Below are 21,128 nucleotides of genomic sequence, written 5' to 3' on the forward strand. Positions count from 1 at the left end.
AATCTTCATAAAGGACAGAACTCTGAGTTACAACTAACTGCTGTCAGCATAATCTGCTAAAGCCATGCCTAAAGTAACAGCGCTTCTATGTTGAATAGTATCGTGTACAAGATATTCACTGGAAGGGAGAAAAAACCCATAAATCTCAGTTTTGCTGATGTAGATGCACATGATTATTCTGTTTTCAGCAGAAGAAACTGAAATGGATTGAGTTCAATGGACTCAACTTTGAAGAACCTTTTCCATTACATACTTGAGAAAGTTACAGATGTAAACTGTGCAGTTTTAATAGTTCTGAGAGAAAATAAAACCCGTACCATTTTCCAGGAATTATTCCACATTCAGACCTCCATTACCATGTCTTTACACGCAATCTTTCCTAAGTTCTCCTGTTGCTATTCCTAATAGTACTCCTTCACAGTTCTAAATAACCTTTTTTAAGCTTCAAGTTTCAAACAATATAGACTAAATTCCCATTCAGTCATTGCTTCAGTAGTATTTACTGGCATGTTTACATATGGAAGCTGATTCCAATAGGTATTCCAGAATAGCTGCTGCACAAACACGCTGTATCACAATAAAAGTCTGTATAAGTAAGGACATAAATTATTGATAAATAAAAGTACTTTTTATTCTTCCACTCTATGTCGATAATAAGAAGTCTTCTTATCAGTTTCCTTACGTACACAAGAAGCAAATAATTTGCTCTTTCAGTCATCTTAGTTCAACCACCCTTAGCTCATATACAAATTTCTTCAGGCTCGCCCAATATCTTTTTGGGGGGGTTCTCTGTGAACAAAAGGATATTGTAATGGTGGCAGAGAACCATACATTGCATACTGCTTGTGTGCCAAGATCTCTGCATGCATGCAAAACACTACCAGACTTGGATTGGCCTCAGCGTCTATGCTGAAACACATGTAAGTTCACCACATGTGCTTTTACCCACAGATCTAATAAGGCTAACAGAGGAGTACTTGCAAATTCAACGAGGAATGAGAAACAGGGAAGAGTAACAATACTGTAGGTCTATGCTCATTTCTGAAGAAGCGATGTCCCCTGCAATGCTCTGAAAGGAACAGCAAGTGACAACTCAGCTGGGGTTGTCATCTGAACTCATTGAAATTTCCTACGATTTTCAATAACTCCCTAATGAGGGGTTCAAAAAGTCAGCAAAAGGAAAGACGATTTCTCTAAAGGTCACATTCAAATGCTTCTAAACAAGCAATTATTTTCAATCCCGACCTCTTTGGTATCAACTGGAACTTTGCCTGAGAAAATGGTTTCAGGACTCTGCCACTGGTTTGTTTGTACAGTGGTACAGGAAATATGTAAATAGATTAAATTTATGACAAAGCGCCAAGCATTTGAGAATGCCTGTATACCCGTTTCTGTAATATTCTCTGCTACACAATTATGACTGCCAGAGCCTAACTCTACAGAAGTCAGCCCTAAAATCCCCTCTGAAAACAGACACCATGCAGTGTCTGATGGGCTTGCTTGCCATCATCTCAGAACCATCACACATGTTCACACATTATCAGCCTTTGCTCAGAATGAAGCCAGTCTGAAATTACATTGTGCCACACACCAGGCTACAGATACAATGGGTGACAGCCCAGGAGAAAGCATGTTCAAGGCCTAGTTTATTTGTTCTGTTCACATTTGGGTAATCATTTCTCACTGCCATTCATAAATTATGTCTTCTGACAAGAATTCAAATTTAGAGCCCTAACCTCCCACTCTGTAAACATACTGCCCAGGCAGACCTAGCCTAACAGATCTGAGCAGACAGCTCTTTTACCCGAAGTGAGAGTTGTTCTTCCAATTGCATTAAGGCTCCAAGTAAAAAAACCCAAACAAAGAAAACAACAAGAACAACAACAGCAAAACCCCCACCCCCAGAGTCCCCCAACAAAACAAACTTCTCACTACAGGACCTGGTTCTTAGTGTTCGTCTTTCTCACTTAAAGTTCTCCAAAACCAAGGATATTTGTTATTCAGTTTAAACCTTTTTGCATATATCAATTAATTTCAATTGCTTGAGTAATGAAATATAACAAGCTGAATATCAATATATCAAAAGCTGAAACAAAGAAACAAAGAAATAAAAGCTTTCCTAAAATATAATATGATAGGATATTTACTGTCTTCTCTGTAAGGGCATACAAACTTGAGTTTTCACTTTGAGAGAATTTATGAAAGAAACATTATTTTTCATAGACAATTAACACTTTACATTTGCAGCTCTACTAGGCCAAGTCAAGTTGTCCTTATTTGCCAGAATATTCAGAGTTTGCCCAGTAGAAGAAAGGATCTGACTCCAGCAGAAAGAAATACTTTCTAAAATAAAGATGTGCTGAAAAAACGAGACTTACACTACTAGCACAGCTCTCAAGCCACATGGGTAAATTTTAACATTTATATCCCTGCTAACTAGGGACAGGCTCAACCGAAAACCACAGCTATGGAGAAAGTCTGAACCCAGATCAGAATTTTATAGCTCACACCCCAAGTCTTCTCTTAACAATGGCTGGAAAATGCTTTTCAAAACTCCTACAATATTGTTCCATACATGGGAAATGAGTTTAATAGTACATCTTTGGGGATTAGCTTTGTTTAGCTGTCCAAGCCTCTTTGATTCAAAGTCTGTAGATAGTATTGGTTTAGTTGGTACGCTGAAACACATATTTCCTGATGGGATGCCTCCCTTGCTCGCATGATCATTCACCTTAATCCCTGTTAACTTTATAGGATGCTGTACTGCACATATCATTGGCTGTAAAGGAAGTCCTTTATACATGTTTCTTGGCCTTCCTTTATTCATAGCATGAAAATGGTGAAGATAAATATACTGCTGAAGCATGGGAATTGGGAAGTTGGATAAAAAGCATTACATTCTTACAGAGGAATTCTTCATTTCTAGACAACATAAAGCCACTCCCGAGGATGAATTTACTGCTTTTCTGCTTTGCCATAGTGGGCTGCATTATGACCCCATAATCTACTGTGAGCAAGGCAGCAGCTGAGAGCTGCGCTGCCCCTGGAGCTGTCTGAGAGATGACTATTATTCACTGAATCACAGTTTCCTTTCCAATTTCCCCTCTGCCTTAAGGAAGGCAGCAAGCACTGCCTCTGCACTGTCCTCTTCCAGAAATTATTCTGCTCCGGAGATGAGCTATGCTCCATCTTTCCACTCACAAATAGGCAAGTAAGGAACTGGGACATGTGAGGAGAAATTCTTTAAGCTCCAAAAATACATATATGCTACACATGGTTTTTGTCAGCTATCTGTACAGTGGGTATGGTATGGATGGTATGGTTATGCAGTATGGTGCACGCTTGCCTCAAATGTTACAGTATGGTGTGCTAGCCGATGCAAGATGGCAAAAGGATTCTTGATGTTCCACACCTAGATGTGCACCCTGCTAGTTAGACCACCACATGGCTTTGTTTCTCCACCAAGACTTAGTTTCTGAACAACGTAGCATTTAAATCAAGCTAAGGCAAAGGCAATAGCTGTTAAAATAGAAGTAGCTAACACATACAGTGTTGAGACCCGAGGAACTGGGAGGGAAAGAAAGCAGCACAGGGCAACTGTTGAGAAAGTGTGATCTGTGGGCAATAGGTGGCAAAGAAAACTTGAAGTCTCTAAAGGGAGGGGAAAAACCCCAACAACAAATGCCCATATCCAACACACAGACTAAAGTACAATGATTCCAGCCAGACTGACCAAACTCTCCAAAACCACAGAACCGCTAGATTAAAACCATCCTTACAATTCAATATTCAAAGAAATCATCTTTAAATACATAATAAAGGGTTTTGAGATGCCATTAAATCCTCTTTAGAGAGGCAGAATTTGTCTGAATTCTCTTCATATTTATAAGGAGGGGAGAGCAGGGAAGCTACAGGCTGCGATGTGCCTGGCTGCAAACACACAGCTGTAGGGGTGTGCTCACTGCTGCCAGGCTACCAGGACAATAAGTGCCTCTTCAGCACCATACATTTAACTGTGCTTTCTATTGTTTAAAAGAACAAATGATATTCACAGCAGAGAATTCAGTGGCAACCACTAAAAAGCCTGGGAGTATCCATCACTAGCCATCAGTCACCATTTCTAAACATGACCCTCGGTGATACATCACTGCCAGCACCACAAGGAGGAGGGAAGAGGTGTTAATTAACCTGTAAACCTGCTCCACTTTGTGCTCCAGATAGTACAAAGGCCCACCAGAATAGGAGGCATAGTTCACCCTCATTATAAGGCTCTCCATTACAAAGCCAGTGCAAACAAAAGCCTACTGCTTTGACTCACCACTCCAGTTCATTGTAAACATTTTGACATGTGTTTCACTTATGTACAAACTCTGCTGCTCCGAAGAATAACCTTCAAGAGAGGGTAATTTGGAGCAAACACCAGAAAAAAAGCTCATCTCCCTGAAAAACCTCGTCTAGCTGTGCATCAGAGCTCATCTTCAGTCAAATTTTTAACAAATGTTTTCCTTTGCCCCTTAATTATGTCTGTGTAGTCCATTTCATCTAGTAACAGTGGTAAAAGTCTGGCATCGTCCTCATCCTATATTATTTACCTATTATGATTTATACATATGCTAGCCATACGCTCTATCCCTACATTCCTACTAATCTTGCACTGAATCTGTATGCAGTACCAAAAGCAAGGTACAGCAATAAGCACTTGAATGCACGTGTCCTTGGACAGGCCTCCACAAGGAGTGGAGATTCGGCTCATACATTAAAGACATGTCCCTTCCACCACCTTCTAACCTTGACCAAGGTCTTGTTCGGATGAGTGGGAAGTAAAATGTCTTTTTTCTCCATACGTTAAAACTGCTTTGATTAATACAAACTTTTTAGAGTTAGACTTCTTGGACCAATGGATTGTGATGAGAGCTGGACAGTTCAGAAAGGCCCCTTTCCAAAAGGATTTTAGGAAGAGTACTGTAGAGCAAAAGAAAAACCAATGTAAGAGGGTTTTTTTGCAAAGGGGGATTATATAAACTCCAGGGGAATTCAAACATTATTTTTCATTCTTATTTTCTTTCTTTGCTCAGGAAAGTAGGTAATAAATACCTGGCTTATTCATAAAAACATAGCAATGAATTAAGTGTACAGCTGGCATTGAAGTTCTTCCTGAACTTTAAATATTTCTCTGTCTACCTCAACAGCCTAGGTAGGTAGAAGGATAAAACCTATCCCCACTTCCCTGATGGGGAAGTGAGAAAAAGTGGACAGAACTGGTATTTTCAAAGAGAAGACAAATGAGACTAAATGAGTGGCAAGTGTTTAGCTATCTTGGGTCTCTCTGAAGATTCATGTTTGAGCAACTTGAGAAAGGATATACAGCTAAAGCTAGGGTCTAGACTAGAATACATGGCTCCTATACCTCATTCTTAAACCATAAATTCACAGTTTCAGAGACCAGGTAGCACTACAGCAATGGCTATCCATCTGTGACCACCCACATGACAAACACCTCCCAACTTCACATGCAAGCCCAGAGACCAGTCTTCTAATCTCGGCCGACTTCAAAGCCTCCCTACCTTGTGATTCAGAGTGCTTAAGAAAGCTGTATTTAAGCTATTACCCTATCTCCTTAAGCACAACAGGGCTGACATCCTACCCATGCAAATCCCAACCACTAAGTAGAGACCCAAGAGGCTCAGTTAGCCAACTCAGCTAGCAAAGGCACACACTGTTATCAGAAATGCAAGGATTGCACAGTAAGCCTGTGTCTGAACCACTGAGAGCTTTAACTTAGTAGGGAACTTTCTGCCATATATACCTATATATAAAATATGGTCCAGCACCACTTGTTAATGGATAAATCTAAGAAGTGCTGCACTAGAACATGCAGCTTCCAACAGATGAGAGTGCTACTAGTAATTACTATCAACAAGATAAAATACAAACAAAAATTGTTTTATGATTGAAGCAAAAAGGATTAAGATATCCTGTCTGTACTGCCTGTACTTATGACGTGCCCATTCTAATCCCTTCCCCTTAACAACCAGGTCAACAATTTTGTTACATCCTATGCATGCGAATCCTGCATTCATTTCTTTGACCGTGTCCCCAATACCAAATAAACCCTAATTTTGCTCTTTCCATCCTTTACCAAGCCTGTCTACGTAAGCTGAAGAAACACTCCATTCTCTGCCTGCTCACTTTTTTCAGGCCTCCTTTCAGAGGAAAGGTCTAGCCTTTCCTCTAACCAGCCCCCCTTCATCTTCTTTCTTAAAAGCGCATTTTCACCCAGTCTGAGAGGATTGCATTTTGTTCATTCCTGTTTGATATATTTATTGTGAGACAGGATCACATGAGACTGAAGGCCCAGAAAACCCCATGCTGTGTACCTTGCATAAAATGTACCTTCTCTTACACTAGAAAAAGGCTTACATGACATATATTTTTTATAAATATATATCTATGAAATTTTGAATGTAGGCAAAAAACATTATAATATCATAAGGTAGGAAGGAATACAAAAGAAGAAAAAAAACCACAGTGAATAGAATCCTTTTTTATAAAAAAGAAAACTATGCTTAACACAAACTCCTTCATGAATTCTCTTTATACTTCCAGCGACACAAATTCACCGTTCTGCTGACACTGTTGCTGACGCTACTGAAAAAGTCACCCAAGAAGGCTCATTTTAAAATAAAATTTTACAAGGAGAGGAAATGTGGATTTGTAATGGAACATTTCCTTCTACTTAATCACAGCATCATTACTGTGATGGTATAAAGCCAACTTGGTCTTTTTAATTCATTTAATGATAAAGATATAACATTTGGGGGGTAACTGCCACAAAGACATCCAGTTTAAATTAAGATTTTTCTTTAGTTACCCAAAAAATCTCCCCCTCCCAATTATTTAATACTAACAAACAAGAGATTCCTGCAGTAACTGTGTGTTTCTAATATTGCTATTAATTTTTAATACTACCTTCAGATTCCATTCACTCAAGTCACTGAGGAATTCTTAAGTATTCACAATCATCAGTCAAACAAGGAACCTTTTCAGCTCTTTGCCCTTAGAATCATGAGGTATAAACTTTCAACTTCCATACAGAAGATATTTTTAAAATGAAGAGTGCATTTCCCAGAATAATGATGCTCTAATACCAAACAGCAGCTCAGTTATTTTGTGTTAAGAAACCAAAGCCCTTCTTACACAATTTCAAAGCAGCAGCTGTGACTTTGAAACTAGGAATTCATCCTGGCCACCTGCTTTAAAACTAGCCAAAATAAACGTGGTGGGATGGTTCCTGTCGATAACCATAGGATGGCAGGGTAGCACAGGTTGTTTGCTGTTAGGGTTTAAGTCCTAGACATCACTAACTTCTCCAGAATCTCGTCTGGATGAGGGCCTCGGGATCAAGCTGCATCTGAAAGCTGGATTAATTATTAAGTGCTAGATTGTGGTATTGTTACTCATGAGGAGAAAAACTTCACTGCACAGCTGAGAGATATTGTTCACGGCATGCCATTCACAGTACGATGTTTTATTCCCACAGCAGATGATCCTTTTCAATCACTTGGCAAACAGAAAGTATTATGGTCTGGTGTGTAAGGTATTGTTTTCTTTGAAGAAAAGGTTTGTTTTGCTGTTGGTTTGGGGTTTTTAATATACTCAGAAACATCCATAATAGTAATAACAGTAAACTAAAAATGATGACTTTAAAACCTCAAACTAGCCTACTTTTTCTAGCCTTAATGAATGCACAAACATTGCAAAACCAGTGCCTACCAATGCAACTTAGAGGAACACGAGATCTTCTCAGATTCACAACTATAGCTAACGTAGCACAGTGTAGCTCAGGAGATATTTCAGGGCCTAATCCTGCTCTCAGCAGAGTTAATGGAGAGTTAATGGACTTCAACAGCAAAAGAATTTGGCCCACAAAAACTCAGTCATTTCTAATTCTCAGCATTAAAAAGAATGTGTATTTTGCATTAACCTGAAAACAATCCCCTTCAGAAAACTATATTACAAAGTACTACAGGAAAAAAAAAAACCAACCAACCTTTAATATTTAAAAACATACAAATGTGTTCCTAAAAGTTTATTTTAATATAAGATTGCTAAAGAGGGAGGGAAGAAAAAAAAAAAATCAGGTCACTGATAAGTGCCCTAGGTTCTTTCCACTTTCTACTACTTTTTACCTTGCTTTCCCCCTTTGCACACCCCTTGTGCAGAGGCACATTTTAGACGAAGTAACCTACTGTAACACTAGCAGTGCCAAGGTGGAAATATGCTCTTCTCCTTACGGCCAGCAAAGGACCCACACTTTGATCTTCAAGCAAAAGCTTCTGGATGGTGCAACTCAAAAGGCTGCTGCAAGTTTATTTCTTTTCTTTCTTCTTTTCCTATAAATTACTCCTCCTTTTGATGTCTATTCTTGCTCTTAAAACAAATACACACATCAGGTTAAGATGAAAACTGCCCACACAACAAGTTTGTGTTTACAAGCTTAAGAGCAAGTTTCACTTGAACACAGGTCAATGCCGCTTTAAGAAAACATCACATACCAAAAAAATCACACATGGTTAGAACACATCACGAGCAGAGAGGAATTGTGGACTCAGTCTGTGAGGCACCGAGCCAGCCTGAGAAGCCCTTTGAAGTTAGAAAAACATCCTCTGGTCAGAGCACATTTGTGAAACCGTGGGACAGGCGCTTTAAACAACATTCACTCCGAGATCACCTGCGGTGTGCCAGTGGATTGGCGCCTGTGTAACTTCAACAACATAACCCTTTATATTCCACAAAGATCACTCACTCCAAAATCTGTCCTATCAATAGCACACAGTCAAAAAACTGTGTGGCAAAACCCATACCGTTTCACCTTCTGTACAACACAGGCATGCGGTTCCAACAGGCATGTGAAGTTTGGGTAAACCCTGCTGTAAGCAGAACTTGGTCAACAGAAGAAAGGGTGCTTTACCAGGACAAAGCAGCACTGACACAGAAGGCAGGCATCACCCTGCAAGAAGGGCCACTGCAAACCACTGTTGCACAAAACTTAGAATATAGTTTGGCGTGCAGCCGGGTATGACACAAAATACTCACTGGTAGTCACCATCATAATGAGAAGAAAGATTCTTGGCTATGGATGGCTAAGTCCAGGTAACACACACTTCCCCCCACCCCCCATTTACAGACAGATGAGACTGAACATCAGAAGACTGCTTTTTCAGCTGAGTTACTTCCCTCCACCCAGTTCTGCCATCAGCTATTAGCACCCAGCCCACCAGCATCAGTAAGCTGTGCCAACACAATTTAAAGCCAAATCCTACCCCTGATCTGGCACGTCTCTCTGACTGGCACACCTCTCAAAAGTCTCTGTACATATTTCTACCTGAGGGCAGAACTGGTTATCCATTCCTGATACTACTGGATATTGGAATTGATACACAATAACAGCAGATTTTGACTAGATCCTGTGTCTATTGAGAGCGTGGAAGGAGGAAGCCTCACCTTGTCTTTGGATAGGGCTCCTGCTGATACTAGGAGACACTCTGACTATACAGTAGGCCAGGACTCTTTCCTTGCTTAAAACATACCCCTGAAGGCATGACATTAGCACTTGCCTTGTCTAACCATTCTGTTCTTCGGTATTTGACAAGCTTTCCTATTTTCCCCAGTGGTGGTGAAATTCTCCTCATTTTTTGAGGAGACCAGGACTGTCAGTGTTGCCATCAGAAACACCCATGAGGAGGGTCAGATTACTGTTGCAGAGCTAATAAGGGACCTCACAGTCTCTTTGCTACTCCCACAGGACATTATCCATTGTCCGTTATTCATTTACTGGCAAATCTAGGGGGCTTCCCGCTGCAGTGTCTTCAGTTTCTGTCTTTCCAAAAAGGAAAATCAGAGGTGGCCATAGATTAAGGATAAATTGTTTTAGCAGAGGTTTATTCTGTGTTTAAACAGCACATGTATGTTCACTGACTAAGCACGGGCAACACCAGCATGCTGCAGTCTAGCTAGTCACTCCTGGATAACAGCAAATGTCCAAGGACACAGAGCTACTTCAGTGTGCCGTAATTTGACTTTCATCACACAGTCCTCACAAAAATTTATTTCATTCATTTTTTTCTAAATTGCACTTAAAAAAAAGAAATCCAACAGCACATACGGAAAAGAGTGCCATGGTAAGATCGATGACCAAATTCTAATGAAGTCTATGGAGCATCAATTAATGCAATACTTCCTTTCCAAATGCTGGTGTTTTCTCTTTCTTTTCTGTTACACGTCACCATGTTTTAATCCAAGAGCAACTGACTTTCAAAGAAAAGCCCTGTACAATAGCTTAGGCAGGAAGAGAACTCATTTACTTCTTTATGCTGTGCATTAGTCCAGAGCTGAAGATTTTGTGTGCTTCCCATTGGTCACAAACAAATGATTAAAAACAGCCTTACAGTAGAAGAAAAAACAACAAAAAAAAAGAATGAGACTGTGGTGCAATACTTTAACAAACCAACCTAATTAGATAAAAAACACCTTCATACAATAAAAATGTGGTATTTTAATGGGTATTAAGCAGTGCTGTGGGAATAGCCTCTCTCCAAACATGCTTTTTAAACCTGTCTGCAAAATTACATTGCTAATTACAAATGGGAATTTAAGTGGCAGTACCACTGGGAAAAACTTTTGTGAACCTGTCATAAAGTGATCAGATAAACTGCATCTGTAGGGGAAAATACATTGCCATTCCACCAGCAATGTTGCTGCTAGATAAAAAGACTAGCAGTCTCACCACCTGAACCTTCCCTTGTCTTCCACTGATGTGGCAGAGAACCTGATACAAAACCACTGAAAGCAATGAGAAGTTTCCCCTTGATTACAGCAGGGCTTTCGCATCAAAACATAACAGAGAAATATCGCAGAATTTTTCAAGCTGATAAAACCAGACTTACCTAACTACACTGAGTTAGTTAAAAATATACCTTTAAAAGTAATTTATTTATCGTATTCTGAAAAACTCCTTTTACATATATATCCACATCAGCAACACGACCTTGCACATAAGCTTTGCATGAATAAAAATGGCTTTAACTGAGATAACCTATGAAGTTTATCCTCAAAATAAAATTAAATATTCGGGATGGCTAAATGAGGCACAGTTTTTCCACGGGAAAAATATCAAAGTATTATTTATTTTCCTGTAAGTACTTGTTTTGAAAAGCCTTTCCTCCCCACCTGGCCTTCGGCTAAAAGCCACAATCTACATTTAAACAGTGTGTACGCTTTAGAAAACTATCAACCATCTTTTTTTTAAAGCAGGAGCATATGAAATTATTTGATCCACTTTTCATATAGAAAGTCTAGGGCTGACCATAAAGAAATAGGCAGGCTCCCAGTATAAACTTACCAGAATTACATCAAAGACCTTCCTCTAGGATCAGACGATTGATTTCTTCAATGCTTTTTAGAATTTCTTCCAGGATATTTTGGGTTATTGCCTTAGACCTTTGCTCAGCTGGAATGACAGATATTCTGTTTGTAGACTATGATGTTCTCTCTTTCTAGGGGAATGAGTGTCTGTAGTTTATACACATGTACACTATGTGAACAGAGGGAGACTTGGAAAGTTCACAAAATTATTATTTATTGTTTCAAAAAGAGTAGTTTATTACAGAAACACTGATACAGGCTTAACCGCAGCATCTTATGCAATACAGAGACTGTTATTCTGTGAGCTCAGGACTGGGGCACCGTATGCTCAGAGAAAATTCCCGCTCCCCCAAACAGGCATTTGTTCTTTATATGCATTTAATACATAAGGCTTAGCTTTACAGCTACTACCTTCTTTACCTAACTCTCTTGAAACTAACCGTCCTGGAATTATAAAAGATTTTTAAGATAGGACAACAAGAAGTGGCTTAGTCCTTACCTAGCACTATCAAGTCTTTGGGGAATCAGACAGCAAACTATCTCCGAGGGCAATGCGACACACTACCCACCATTCTCCTTCCTCCCCCAAGACAAATCTGTCACCTCCGTACCACTTATCATTCGCATCAGAGTATGCATCAAAAGATGCGAGGCTGCTCCCAAATCCCATTTCTCCTGCAAGACAGTACTTTGTTCTGTCACTTCCCTACTGAGTCTATCCCCTTATTTTGTGCCTCACAGCATGTGTGGCTGCACCCCAAGATCAAACACCCATGCATGATTTTCCTTCACAGATCTTGAATCACAATGTTATACGTTAATAGGAACCTCAGTATACTTAATCCCTTTAAAACTGCCACAGTAATGCCCCCAAATGCATTAAATTCCACCCTAATCACAAAACACAAAGTATTTCTATGGATGGACAGTGCACAGACTGTTCTGACCACATGCCAATCCATCCCTGAGCTAAAGCAACATACACTGCCCGCATTTGTTAGTGTGAAGTCCAAGGATACATGGCTGAAAATCCCAGCCATTTTAAAAGTTCTCTGCTGCAAATTTTGCTAGAAACATAACTGATCTCCTCCCACATTTTAAGGAAGGATCTCACATTCTCAAAGGATACTCATTGCAGTGATTTAAGGGACCAGTGCCACTGAGCCTGCCTTTAAATCCAAACCCATTAAAAACAAAAGCAAGAATGGTAGATAGCCTTTTTCAAGGTTTAAGCAAGACACACTTTCACAGTCAGCTCGAAGAGTTTCAGAGTTCCACTGAATTTTCAGATCAAGTAGGGTTATCAGAGAAAATTATCAAATTATCAGAGCTTTGATAAAAAGCAGAAAAACTGCTTGCCCGGTAAGTCTTGTTCACGAGTCTTAAATTTTATTAACAACAGCTTCAGATTTAAGGAACAACTCCTTCTCATTTATGTTTGGCAGGGACCTTGGTTTGAACCAGGGAACCACAGGGTCTTCCATTATCCCTGCTGAGGAGTTAGTGTGGTGGGATCTTTTAGCTGTATTTTTACAGGGCTTTTCTTGGCCATTGAGGAGCTTCTCAGGCACTGAATGGCATTTCAGTCTCCTGTGGCCACAGTCTGGTCTTCTGAAGAGCAAAAGGATTTACTCCACCAGAAGTTTTATAGACTAAAACAATAGGATCATTTATTGCCCTATAATATACAATAGGCCACACCACACAAACAAAACCAGTGGTACTCAATTTCACAGCTGTGAACTGGACCTCCCAACAAGACACTGCATCGTTCCCTTCCTCAAATGATGCCCTGGTATTGACAAACAATTAGATTCTGTATGACTAAAACAGAAGTATTTCTCACATATGATGGGCACGTACCACATCATGTGAGACGCACACGTATAGGTATTAAGAAATCTGGCTGAACACTTACTTGCAGATATAAGCCTGTTGGAATGCCAACTCCCATGGCAAGCCAATGGACTGGTCCTTATTAAACAGTGGACATGAGGTTACATGACAGCAGTGTATTTGCAAGACACTAACTACACAGGACTTTCCAACTCAAAAAAGGATCTCTCACATGTTCAGAAGTGTCATTGCTACTCTGCAAATTATAAGACAAAATATATGCCATATAGCCCTGATGACAATAAATCCAGAAATCTACAAAAACCAAATGCACTGTGCAGATGTATCCCTTGCAGAGAGACCAGGATAGCAATAGTTGAACCTGCATAAGTCATTTCCCCTCTTTCTTAGATTACACAGTAGTAAAAATATCTGCACCGGCACAGCCTTTTCACCACAGCTAACACCACTGGTGTTCTACCATTGCAAGACAAATGTCATGAGATATTCCAACACAAACAGGCTTTGCTGGCTCAGAAATCAGACACAATGAAGATTTTGCATTTGGAACTTGGTTAATAATTCTTGAATGGAATACAGTCCAACTCAGTCTCCCATAGCTGTAGTTACTCTGTAGGAGTAAATACAAGCTTAGTTTTGCTGCCAATGTTGGCAGATATGACTAAATAAATTCACAGAGGAAGTCTATTTGACCATTTCTTCACATTAATTTTTTGAACTAAAACTATACCTCATTTTCCATTAAAAGATATCTATAAATATCACATAGTCTGAAAACTCCCAAGTATTCAGAGCAACTAGTATATTAACTAGAAAAGTGGTTTAGTTACAAAAAAATACTTCAACTATTTTGTATATTTCAGCATCTACCATTTACTTTCCAACCAGGTTTTGATGCTGACATTCAGGAAGCAAAATCCATCCACAAGGATTTCTATAAAGGCCAACATCTGCAGCACAGGGAGCAATGTTCCATTTTGATTTAAATATCACCAAACAATTATTTTCCCAACTTTGGAAAAACTAACTCTTACAAAGTTGCAATACTCAAAAGACTTCTCTCTCCTCTATTCATAACCCAATTCAAAAGAAACCATAAAAGTCAACCAAGATCTTCTTCTGAAGGGTGCCTACAAACAGCCACTTACCAAGCTCCTCCTGGGTCTTATTACAGATCTCACATAACCTACAGAAAACCCTTCTGTTAATGAATGCTGCTGTAAAGAACATTTCCATATGTCGACAATCATGTGCTACAAATTTCCCATTTTTGTCATAATCAAAGTTTTAGTGTAAAGTCTGGACTACATTATTTAACATTTAAGTCATTAAAGAATATAATATACTGTTGTTACTTTTCATCCCAATTTACAGAAGAAAATGTACTCCATAACCAAGGCCTTCTCACTCAGAAGAATTAAGGTTTCACTAAGCCAAGAGGGACTATCAATAGCCCAAGAGACATAGATTGTATCACTTAGATGAGAACTTCACCTAGCTACTACACAGAACATGCTTCCTTCTTACAAACATCAACCTAAGTAACTCCACTTTAGAGGGGGTGGGAGAAAGAGGGTTGTTAGAGATCAAAAAAAAGTTACTTTAACGAGATTGTTTGCAGAAACTTCACGGGCCATTCAGCTTTCCAATCAACATGCCAAATTAAAAGTGCACCACATTAAATCTGAAACACCTATAAAACAAGCCCTGATGAAATACAGACTATCTTCCATCCACCTCCTCCATATGGCTCAAGCAAAGTCAACTTTTAATTTCATAACACAAAATATTTAATTTATGCTTTTCTTCATATGTCAATTTAACCTCCGGCACATAGCTTTGAAACCATGTAAGGATGCCTAACACTTTCCATATGGCAACTGAATTGTGGCTTTTAATTGAACCAACTGGTATCATTCAAGGATAATTCCCTTGGAATCCAGCTTTCTGCTACAGTATTGGCCAATTCACTAATCTCATCACCATGGCACTAATACTTTCAGAGACTCTTTGATTGTTAATATTCATATTATAATTTTCCCAAACCAGAGCTGTCAAGATATACTGTGTGCACCACTAATTAAATTATCTTGGTTTGTTGGCACCAAATTTCAACACTAAATAAGATTCTGCTTCTCTCTTTCAATACAAAGTTTGGCAATTTTATTTTAAATGCCATACACAGTATCTTGTGTATCAAAATATTTTTTTAGTCATACCAGTATCTAGCACTGCTGAGTCTGTTGTTTCTTTTAATCCTCAGAGTCAATACAAATAATTATCCATACAATACTGTACTTGAAAATATTTCATTTTAAAAGATCACTTCAAGCAGTTACACAAGATAGCACCTGGGGCAATTTTAATTGCTTTTGCCACTGTATCAGTAAGAAGGCAGTCTTTCAAATGTCATTCTACCCATGCGATGACCCCAAAGTAGTGCTACAATTAAATCTTCCATTCAACAGCCTTTAAGCCATAGTATATACATACCACTAAAAAAGTATCTGTCCTGTTTATTATTTTCATTTTGGATGAATGACCTACCCAGCTGTGTCTTCCATAAGGCTATGTATTTTTATATGCACACACGCACATGCTATTTAATAGTGGAGAATTGGAAAGGGCTTTTTTTTTTTTAATTTAAGAAATATCATGCTAGAGGAGCAATGGAGTTGACACCGGCGTAGTCTGCTCTCAGCCATGCAAGGAATGCCCATTAATGTCACTGGCAGTTACAGGCACAGAACAAATGGAGAACAAGCCCCACCTCTGAAGCAGTGATGTGCCTCAGCATTTCACACTGTATTATTCCCAGACCAGATACTCAACTCTAATTAATATCAATTAGGGTTGAACATAAGGATCACTAGCACCAAAGAGCCCAGCAGAAGTGGTAAGCTAAAGCCTCTTCTATTCTACCTAAAATGATTACTTACAACTTGGCTCACTGTGAGCTGGTTTGAAATTTAATTAAAAATACGAGGTTTTTTTCCAATCCCAAGCACAGATCTCAATGAGACATGCAAGAAACTAGTAAAATTTCTTATGGCTTTGAAGATAAAAGTAAATTGAGCTAAGCAAATGTCACATTTAATATTTTACCCTCTAGCATAGAACTACTTCTCAGTTAAATAAATAAATACATGAATATTTGCAAACAATGTTGATCTCCAAAAATAGTTTTTAAAAGTAAACACACTGAATAAATTTAAACTTAAGAATTATACAGGATAATCCACAGTGTCAAAAAACCTTTCTGGGCACAAGTTAACTCATTCATAAAGCAGCAAAAGAAGCATATTCAGTTGCTCTAACAGATTTACGGCCCCAGTGGTTTCAATTAGCTTTGAAACTAGAAGATGACTCTGGACCTCATATTTTCATGGGTGCAACAGAATTGCTTTTTTCTTTAATTCTACATGATGTGGAGGGCTGCAACCCAGCCCTCAGCCTCCACAGTAATTAAAACATTTAGAGCAGAGCAGCCCCTGCTGGGCGGGTGGCAACAATTTCATGAGATCAGAGCTCAGCTCAGAACAGAAAGTTGTATACACACCAGAAGTGCCTATTTCAGATACATTCCCCTTCCCCTGGCTCATGCCTTCACCCAACAATTTACTATGAGATCTTTCTCAGATGACTGATGCATTTGGCATTAGCTGGACACTAATTACTGTTCTTCCAGTGAATTGGAGGGGGGAGACACGGATGGACGGGACACAACATGGACGACACGTCAGCTGAGGGAAGTCTGCTCTAACCAAGAAACTCTCAAAACTTCAGTTCAGTTAGAGAAAAGGTGTTGTATTCTTGAACCCTCCTCGTGTCAAGCACCCCTTGAGTGAACTGATGTAAAGACCTCCTCCTCCACGACTATTGTAAATTCAATCATTCTAGAGAGGAGCACAAATGAAATTTTATTGGTTTCCTGTATTAGTCACTCATTCCTCTTTGTAAAATGCTACATGAATCCCCCTGACCTTCAGTCTCACGTCCCCTGGATGACTAACTTTAACAAAACAACTCAGTGTCTCTGTTCTTGAGGAAAACAGCCTTCCAACTACAGCCAAGACAGAATTTTTGGCTTATATAGAGCAAAGTAAGTCAAATTTCACTATTGTATTCAAGTTCTAATCAAAACAATTCAAATCTTTGACGTTTCAGACTTGGAAGTAACTGAGTGCTCTCCTCTCCCATCAACAGGTCTTTGGAGGTACACTGGATTTCACCAAATAGGGCCCTACATACTAATAAAACCACCATCAACAAAACTCTGATTAAGGATTCCTAGGAGGAAAACTATTTCTAGGACCATTATTTTTTTTAAACTCAACTGGATGTTTCTCTGAATGCAGATATTTTTCATCAGTGATTGATTTAACTCTTTCTGCCATAAGTCATAAACGCAGCAATTGGGAGCTATTTCAGGGGAAAAAACATGTTTTAATGAGAAGCCAAAGTTTCAGCTGTGACACAATAAAATTGTACCATTCCACATAGCCTTGTAAGCTAATTGAACATTTTAGGAGGAAATCTGAAGTAGTAAGGAGAAGAGCCATTGGTCAATTCAAGTGCAACAGTACTACATTATTGGGGAATACACAACTGTCCCACACAATCCCATGTGACTAACTATTAGTAGAAGTGACTAGTATTTCTACATCTTGAGCTGAATGAAGAGCCAAGAGGTTAGGCTACAATTCGCTTTGTACTTGGTATAATTATACAAGAGATCAAAGAGATCTCAGAAAAGACACAGTCATGCAATCTCAGTTACTGAGTCAATAGCTGTGACTCCATAATCCTTGTCAAAAAGACTGTACATATGGCACATCTGGTTCCAATGTAGGATTAGAAATGCATCCTTCCATATTACCAAAAGTTCATATTTTAAAGGAACTTTAATGTAGCTGTCACAGTATGCCTGTGACAGGATGACAATTAAACTAAATCAATTAGCAGGGTATATTTTCATACAGGTACTACCAAATATATTAGGCAATAAATTGCGAATATTTTCAAACATTCAGAAACAGCTCTATCAGGTTGACAGTAAAAAGCCTCATGGGAGCAGTGCTTTTAAACATACTTAAACCTATTTACAGTTTTATAACGTACTAGAACTGTAATTTTTAGTTAATGGCTTGCTAATTGCTGAGCTATGATGAGGAGGACACCTTGAGTAAGAAGAGAAATACTGTTCTACCGTCATTCCAGCTGAGCAGACCTCATGGAACTGAAAACTGAAGAAGAGTTTTGTGAATAGCAAAGTATCTTTGACAAAAGATTTTTTTTCTTCTTTGCAGAAAGCAAACTGTCTTTATGGAAGAAAATACATTTCACAAAGCTAAAGTCAGAGGTTTTGACCTTTAACTCTTGTATTTTAAATCTATGTTTAGTTTGGTGAGTTGAGCTTCTGTCCTAGAAAATATATATGTGAAAGGTAGAACACATCTAAAAAGCTTCACTCACAAAAATGGGATAATGAAAAATAATTAAGAGCACATGTTTTTACTCTTTGCATCTGTATCATACACGTATGTACCATTATTAATGAGAACTTCTTTCTTTGGACACATTGTCTCCAAGTAAAGCACAATAAAAATCACTTCAACCAACCATACCTGCAAGTTGAATGTGAAGTGATTATACTCGTCAATTACAAACACTTACATCAATATCTTACTCTCTGTGCCTTACTTCTACTGACTCCCAAACAATTTATCCTCCTCTAAATACAATACTGGTGGAATCTAAAAAGTCATTGTTAGCTTTTCCCATACTATACATCTTCTACACACTTCAACACCCCACCTAAAATGAACTATTCTCCACTCATGAGTTAATTTTTCCTGAGACACAGAAGTCCAGGCTTCTGACCATAAAACTGGTGGCTAACAAAGTGAAGAGCCTGCAGGAGGTTTGGTGGCCCTGCTCTGCTTGTGCTGGGAAACACAGATTCCGATCTCCCCGTCTCTCAGGTTACTTTTCCACTGATGAAGCTTTCAGGGCTTGATCCAAAGCTCACGGAAGTCAATGGGAGTCTTTCAGTAAACATCAATAAACTCTGAATCATACCCTGAAACACTGTGAGGACTATATCTAAGAATTGTTAACTTTGTTTACCTCCCATCATGTCTTTTTGCTTAAAGAGACAACATTAAAAAAAAAAAAACATTAAAAAAAAAAAAAAAAAGGCAATTTAAACATTTCCTCATTTCCTCCAGCCCAGCTTTACACGGGAGGACTGGAGGAAAGAGAAAGGGTGGGAAATGACTAGTGTGGTAACAGCCAGGACAAGTGACATGTGCAGTTACTCTTACGGAGAAAGTCAGCCATGCGTTATTAGCAAAGAGCAAATAAATAACAATACACTCTTCAGGGATTTCTCCTTTCCTGAATTCCTCTGCCAAAATGTCACAGACAAACTTGTGCACCAGTCAGGGTTCACAAGCTCGTGCACACTAGCAGGGTGCTGGGCTTTTCCCAGAGATTCTCTGTTTGTTCCTGTTCGTTAAGAGTTTTGTTCTAATCGTACTGCTCAGACACTAGCGGACAGGTCCCCTTACTCCTCTGGCTTTTGTACAAGCACCAAGTTTGCTCTGCAGCTCCTAACTTCATCAAAGGACTGAAGGAAACCACCCACGGTGCAGCCCCCTGGAGCAGCATTAGGGCAAAGAAAGCCCTTCCTTTGCAAAACCGACCCTTGGGAGGGACAGAAGGATGTAGAAAGAGCATTTGGGTTTCCCTATTTAAAAAATAAGGGGGGGGGGGGGCGGCGAGGAAGCTGACATACCCTGGCGCTGGAGAGCCTGCAAACAGCCCGGTGCTGGCAGCCTTGCTGGAGTCCCGAGCTGCTGCCTCCGCTGCTGCTGCCCCCGGAGTATTTCTGCTTCACCATCCAGTCCTCCAGCCCTTTGCGAGCCAGGGAGGCGTTCACCGCAAAACTATCACCTAGAAAAGAGGAGACAATGCCGCCGCTGAGTCGCCGGCAGAGCCCGCCCGGTCCCCGCGGCCGGGGCCGGGGCCGGGGCCGGGGCCGGGGCCGGGAGGGACACGCAGCGGGCAAACCGCGGCGGAAAGTTGAGGGGAGAGGGCAGGGGGACGGGAGCAGCCACCCGAACTGGGGGAAGGCGTTCAAAGTTACTAGCAGTAAAGAGCCATCCCTACCTTCTGGACTTTCTCTGGGTTTACAAACGGCAGCTAGGCAGATCCGGGGGGGCGGGGGGGAAATAATAAAGGAAGATCATTAGACACCAGTATAAAATCACAGCAACAAACCGAGTAAAATCCGAATAAGGGGAAGGGGCTAAGGAAGTAGCAAGTGAAAGGAACTAACCATGTTTCGAGTGAAGTTTCCCCATCTCTCTGCATTGATCTGCAATTACGATTCATTTGACTGTTTGCGGTAGGGTCAGGCTCGCTTGTTGTTATTTTTGTAGATATATAAAATCCCAGCGTGTTTAGAAATCCATGTGCTCCTCTTCTCCCTGCTAAGGCACAAGCGAGATCGAATCTCAGCTCCTCTCCTGCAGCACGGTCCGGCGTCCCCCTCTCCGCTCCAGTCTTCCTCCTCTCTCCTCTCTTTCCCAAAGACAGAGGCGGTTACAAAAGACCTTACTTCACCCACCGGGGAACATGATTGACACCTCATTGAGATTAGACCACTTGCAGGCAGCCTCCGCCTTCCCATTGGGCCGCGGCGGCAGATGAAAGGAGCGAGTGAGCCTTTTGGAGGCTCCACAGAAAAAAAAAAAAAAAAAAGGAAAGAAAGAAAAAAGAAAAAGGAGCAGCCGGGGCGCGTTTCACTTCCAGCCAGGCACGGGCGGCGGGGCCGGCCCCGC

The 21,128-nt window shown here is 40.0% G+C and overlaps 1 protein-coding gene across 1 annotated transcript in view; it reads right to left on the reverse strand.

Annotated features, from left to right (window-relative positions):
- NKD1 (naked cuticle homolog 1 (Drosophila)) overlaps positions 1 to 20,648 on the reverse strand; it is a 108,135-nt gene extending 87,487 nt beyond the window's left edge. The window contains exons 1-3 of the mRNA XM_010585015.1: positions 20,624 to 20,648; positions 20,455 to 20,487; positions 20,081 to 20,238 (exon numbers count right to left, since the gene is read on the reverse strand). Coding sequence (XP_010583317.1) covers positions 20,081 to 20,238; positions 20,455 to 20,487; positions 20,624 to 20,648 — 216 coding nt within the window. The remainder of the gene's footprint in view (positions 1 to 20,080; positions 20,239 to 20,454; positions 20,488 to 20,623) is intronic.
- Positions 20,649 to 21,128: the final 480 nt, after the last annotated feature.

The sequence above is a fragment of the Haliaeetus leucocephalus genome, unplaced genomic scaffold (genome assembly GCF_000737465.1).
Source record: "Haliaeetus leucocephalus isolate CR32 unplaced genomic scaffold, Haliaeetus_leucocephalus-4.0 Scaffold92, whole genome shotgun sequence".
Taxonomy (NCBI): Eukaryota; Metazoa; Chordata; class Aves; order Accipitriformes; family Accipitridae; genus Haliaeetus; species Haliaeetus leucocephalus.